Source organism: Capra hircus, chromosome 4 (genome assembly GCF_001704415.2).
Source record: "Capra hircus breed San Clemente chromosome 4, ASM170441v1, whole genome shotgun sequence".
Taxonomy (NCBI): Eukaryota; Metazoa; Chordata; class Mammalia; order Artiodactyla; family Bovidae; genus Capra; species Capra hircus.
In genome coordinates, this window is record NC_030811.1 from 70,108,759 (window position 1) to 70,114,898 (window position 6,140).

The window sequence follows — 6,140 nt, forward strand, 5'->3', positions numbered from 1 at the left end:
TTAACAAGTATGACCCTCATTTCTATGTGTGTCTCTGCATTTCTATAAAAGGCAAAGGCATAAAATAATGTTCAATTCATAGTACGAGTGATAAAAATAAATGATTGTATATTTTTTCTGTTTTCTCTAATGGATCCTTTTACAGGAAAATCTGAGAGCCAACATCTGGGGTCTTTGTCCTCCTAGGAGGACTGGCCACATCCTTCTCGCCCAGCCTGAGCATTGGGACAGAGCTTCTTCTCAGATTAAAGTCACACACTGATGTCCAACTCAGGCCCCAGCTATGGTCGTAGTGTAGACGCAGGTCCACTCCTGACACAGGATATTCTCATTGTGATGACACCACTGAAGGCTTGAGGCTTTAGTCCATGGCTGGACTCTGGAGCTCCCTCTCTGCCTCTTTCCTTATAAGAAGCTCCCTTGGTGAGGCCCCAGGCTCCCAGGGAGTCTCCAGCTGTACCTCAATTCTGTGGCCCATTCTTAGACCAAGCACAGATGGAGCCAATTAGATTTAAGTGGCCAGTTTCCACCCAAACCAGCACCATTTCCATCAGACACAGTTCGATTTTTCTTGAATGACAATGACTAATGAAAGGAAACTGACAGATAACACTGTCTTCCTATGAAGCATTGAGTTCAATGTTCCTGTTTAACAAAACAACTCATAATATAATTGAGTTCATTTTAACTGAACACAAGGGAGAATGATTTCATAGAGTTGGTTCAAAATAAGATTACTGAGACTATTTTTAGGCAACATGTCAAGAGAAAGTGATTATTTCATGATACATAATACAAAATGGTATTTTTTTATATGTATTCACAATCCATCTTGTCTTCCTGTTGTAATTCTAACACTTTAGGCCAAATACATATTGCAAAAAAAGAAAAATAAAACTAATAGTTTTGATATATTCAGTTTTATTACTTTTTACAATTGTACATATATTGCATGTTCATGAGGTAAAAAATAGAAGAGAAATGTAGGATGTTGAAAAAATACTAAAGAAATCTGAGACATGAAACAAAAATTCCATTCTGCAAATCAAAATAGAGATTTTGCTTACAATGTAATACCATTTCAATATATTAAGAGGGCTTTCAATTAGAAAGACAGCACAAGACTTTTCTGCAACTTTGCATTAAGAGATCAGACTCAGTCTCACTGAATATAAGGGGTCCAAGTTTTCCCTGGTGGCTCAAATGGAAGAAGCCACGTGCAATGAGAGAGACCTGGGTTCTATCCCTGGGTTGGGAAGATTCTCTGGAGAAGAGAATGGCTATCCACTCCAATATTCTTGCCTGGAAAATTCCATGGACAGAGGAGCCTGTCAGGCTACAGTCCATGGGGTCACAAAGAGTTCAACATGACCGAATGACTTTCACTTCACTTCATGACACTATCGTACAAGCCATGGGCAGGCAACACTTTAATGTATGTGAATATCATACCATGTCTGTGAGATAACACAGTAAATTCTTCATTAGCCATTCAATAACATCAGCAGTGGGTGTCTTCATTTCAACTTTCAAAAAAGGAGACCCCATCTGATGACTTTCAATGAAGGGTCTTTTCATGCAGAAAAAGACAGAAGACATCAAATATTGGAGGTATAACATGAAAGGGCAAAAAGCTACATTTTACTCTGAGTTTTTATAACAAAGCTCATGTACCAAACATGAGCTTCTGTGACAAACATGAGCTCTGACACTGAAGAGACCATGGTTGAGGTCACTCAAGAATTTATTATACAGTATTTTAGAAGAGGATCTACTATTCACACACCCACATTTTTGCTTCATGTCTGAACACTGCTGTGGGAAAGAGAGGACGAAGCGTGCTGGATACACTGATGCAGGCAGGGCCTCGGTTTGCCGTGACTGTGGCTGCCTCTGCCATCTGTCTGTCCCTATACCAGTGCCCCATCTACTCCATTCAGTCCACTGCTTTTCATTTCTTTTTTTAATTAAATGTACTTTAAAAAATAAAATTGGCATAAAATATTACATTAGGCTCAGGTACACAACACAACGATTCAGTATTTGTTCATATTTTGAAATGGTCACCACACTAAGTCAACATCCCACACTGAATGTAGATACAGAATCTTCTTTTCTTATAACATGAAGTTTCAAGATCTACTCTTTCCCTTCTGTGGTTAAATAACTAAGCAGAGTTACGGCTTTTGCAATTGACTGTTTGTTTGCTCATATTTGTGAGGCTGAAATGTTTCCTTCGATGATTTGAAGGGACTGAACACTGTGCCCCGACCTGGAGGCACAGGGAGCCCGACTGCCGTGACTGGACCACACCTGTCATCTCAGAAGCTCCAACACACTCCAGAGACGACCCGCCTGTGCGGACCAGAGTGGATGCTGGTACAGACGGTGGGCCTGAGTCCTGGCTCTGCCCCTGCCAGCTGTGGGACCCTGGACCAGTCACTCCCCCTCAGTCTTCCCTGCCAGTGGAGACAAGGACAGTACCACCTCCCACGACTGCTGCCCTTGCTGCCCTCAGAAGTCAGGGTTTGTCATTAAATCATGCCTGACATGGAGACATTCTGGCTCCAAGAAACAAAAATGAACTAAGTCATCCTTCTTCAGAAATGTGGGACTCTGACATAGTTTTCATTCTTCACCAATGTATACCTATAAGGAAAATGTTTTAAAAATCCACATTATAAAAATATGGCTATATAAATCACAACCATATTCTTTAAATTTTGGTTTGAAACTTCTCGGAGTGGTACACACATGTGTTGTGAATAGCACTGCAAAGTCTTTGAAAATTGCATGATCTGGACCTGCCCGTCGAGAGCATTCCACAACTGGGTCAATTCCCAGCTAACAAAAAAACTCAGCACACTCCATAGTATTAAACAGTGCCTAAAGTCAACATTCAGAAAACGAAGATCATGGCATCCAGTCCCATCTCTTCATGGAAATAGATGGAGAAACAGTGGAAACAGTGTCAGACTTTATTTTGGGGGGCTCCAAAATCACTGCAGATGGTGACTGCAGCCATGAAATTAAAAGACTCTTACTCCTTGGAAGAAAAGTTATGACCAACCTAGATAGTATATTCAAAAGCAGAGACATTACTTTGCCGACAAAGGTCCGTCTAGCCAAGGCTATTGTTTTTCCAGTAGTCATGTATGGATGTGAGAGTTGGACTGTGAAGAAGGCTGAGCGCCGAAGAATTGATGCTTTTGAACTGTGGTGTTGGAGAAGACTCTTAAGAGTCCCTTGGACTGCAAGGAGATCCAACCAGTCCATTCTGAAGCAGATCAGCCCTGGGATTTCTTTGGAAGGAATGATGCTAAAGCTGAAACTCCAGTACTTTGGCCACCTCATGAGAAGAGTTGACTCATTGGAAAAGACTCTGATTCTGGGAGGGATTGGGGGCAAAAGAAGAAGGGGACGACAAGGATGAGATGGCTGGATGGCATCACTGACTCAATGGACATGAGTTTGAGAGAACTCCAGGAGATGGTGATGGACAGGGAGGCCTGGTGTGATGCGATTCATGGGGTCGCAAAGAGGTGGACACGACTGAGTGACTGAACTGAATTGAACTGAAAGTCCATAACATGATATTCCAAATGTGCTGGATATAATGTCAAATTCCTTACCTTATAGAACCAGGAACATCACAACATGGTAATATAGAATAGTCAGTTACCAGATGCCAATCCTGAGATATCGCAGATGTTGGAATCACAGAAAATTTAAAGTAGTTAGGATGATCATGAGAGAAAATGGAAAGAGAGGGAGAGAGAGAGAAGTCAAATCAATAAGAAATATAAATGGAGAAGTAGAAAAGGAAAGACAGGTGGTAGAGATAAGCGAGAAGAGAGACAGAAAGTAACAGAAGTAGAGACGAGGAAGGAAATTGTAAAACAGAGAGGAGATAAAGAGAACGAGAGGGAAGAAAGTCAGAGCTGGAAAGAAAGAGAGTGTGGGGTAGCATTAGAAATAGAGAAGATCTGTGCACAGAGATGAAGAAACAGAGGGAGGTAGAGAAACAGAATGATAGAGAAAGAACTGGTGAAGAGGCAGAGCTGTGCAGCAGCTGGGAGAGCTGTCTAAACCCATGAGATAATTAGGGGCCACATAATGCTGTTACATGCATGTATATGTGTGTGTATACACTCACACACCACAGGTACTTGATTCTTCTCCTGATGGGCACTTGGCTTGTTCCCGGGCCTTGGATGTTAAAGCAGTGAACACAGGGGTGCAGGCATCTCTTAGTGTTTTGTTTTCTACGGATAAACCCTCAGAAGTGGAATTGCTGGGTCAGGTGGTAGTTTCATTTTTAACTTTTTGAGGAAACTCCTTACGTTTTCCATAGCGACTACACCAATTTACATCCCCACCAACAGTCACAGGGGTTCTATTTTCTGCCCATCTTCAACACGTTATTTCTAGCCTTGTCAATAATAGCCATTCTGACATGGGTGAAGTGATATCTCATTGTAGTTTTGATTTGCATGTCCCTGAATTTCAGGAAAAATCTACGTTTTTAGTTTGTCTGTTCCAACTATTGAGAAGCTCCTTCTTTTTTCATGAAATCTGGACACTCTGTATGAGGCAGCGATCTACTTGAGGATGAACATGAGTCCTCTCTCCTTGATTTATAACACATGCACACACACGAACACACATCCATTTAATTTTAAGGACCGTCAAATGTAGACGGACATGATCAATCCTACTTTCTTATAATAAAGCAGGTTCAGTCCTTATTGGGTTCTCTGGTTGTTGCCTCCGAGTTTGCTTACAGGGGAAAAAGGAGAGGTAGTTCAGGGGAGGAATATAAAGATGTCACCGGACAAGACCGTGGCAGCAGCATGAACACTGCCATGCTGAGCTGCGGGGAACTTAGCCCTGCTCAGGACTGCTCACTCCATAGGCAACAGGCAAGCTTGGCCCATGGCTCTCCTCCCCTCACTTCGCATTTGATCCATCTGCTTGCAGTTCTGAGTTCTCAGTGCTCAGGCCCCTCCTCTCCTGTGGGGGAGATGGCAGCTCCCAGCCTGCCACAGGGGGGCCCTCAAGAAAGGGTTGGTGCAGAGAGGCGGGCCTCCTCCCCAGGCCACCCCCAGCACCCACGCCCTCTGGAATCAGCCTGGTGGTCTTTAAGAGAGATCCTCCCTGACTTCTCTGCCTGTTCCATCTGCTCAGAACCCCAGTCTAGCTGACTGCTGGGGCAGGATGCGGGCCCCAGCACTGCTTCTGGTTGTCTTGGCTCCCGGTAAGTGTCTTGCCTGGATGCTCTTGGAATTTTTCTGTATTTTGTGGCAATGTGTGTGTGGGGGCCGGGGGGGAGGGGGGATTGTGGGGAAGGGGGTCAGACTAAGAAATCAGTGCTTCCTCTTCCTCATTATATTTTGTTGCTTTTCCCATTGCAGTCATGCAGGTATCTTCCAACTTGATGTTAATCACTAGCAAGACTGGGGAGACTGCTTCGTTCCCTTGTGATCTTACACAAGGGGCCACCTATATCCACTTGTACAAACATGAGGAGGGGATGGCCCCCCGACGCCTTTTATACTACGACAGCTACAACTCAAAGCCTGTGCTTGAATCAGGAATCAGTGGAACAAAATACCATGTCTATAAGGGCACAGGGATGAGCTATACATTTACAATCGTAAATCTGCAAGCAAGTGATTCCGGCATATACTACTGTGCTATCTGGGATAAGCACGTTGGTTCAGACTTCCTGTACACTGCACTGGAAATTTTGCTTGTGGCTGAAAATCACAGCCCTGATATCAGCAGCTGCTTCACTTCCTCCCCCAATTTCTTTTTACTCTAAGCAAAGAAAAACCCTGAACTCAATGCCCATGAATCAAACTTTATATTCCATGGTCACAGTCTATAGGCAAGCAGTCTGGCAGGCAGCATATTCTTAGCTCTCCCAGAAGCTGGTAGACTCATATGATTTTCTCTTTAAGGCAGACAGAGAACCTAGGATTATCTGTGAAGGGAGATATTTAGGAGAGGAAAATGGAAAGGCTAGATAATACTGAACCGTTCACCTGATGATTATCCAGAGAAAATGGCTGGGAATAGAGCATCTTTATTATCCAGGAGCATGAAGAATGAGAAATGATGGAATGAAAACTCGGACT

The 6,140-nt window shown here is 43.3% G+C and overlaps 1 gene segment (V, D, J or C); it reads left to right on the forward strand.

The window, feature by feature from the left end:
• Positions 5,190-5,824, forward strand: LOC108635900. The segment is given in 2 exon segments: positions 5,190-5,257; positions 5,415-5,824. Coding segments are annotated over 2 exon segments (450 nt in total).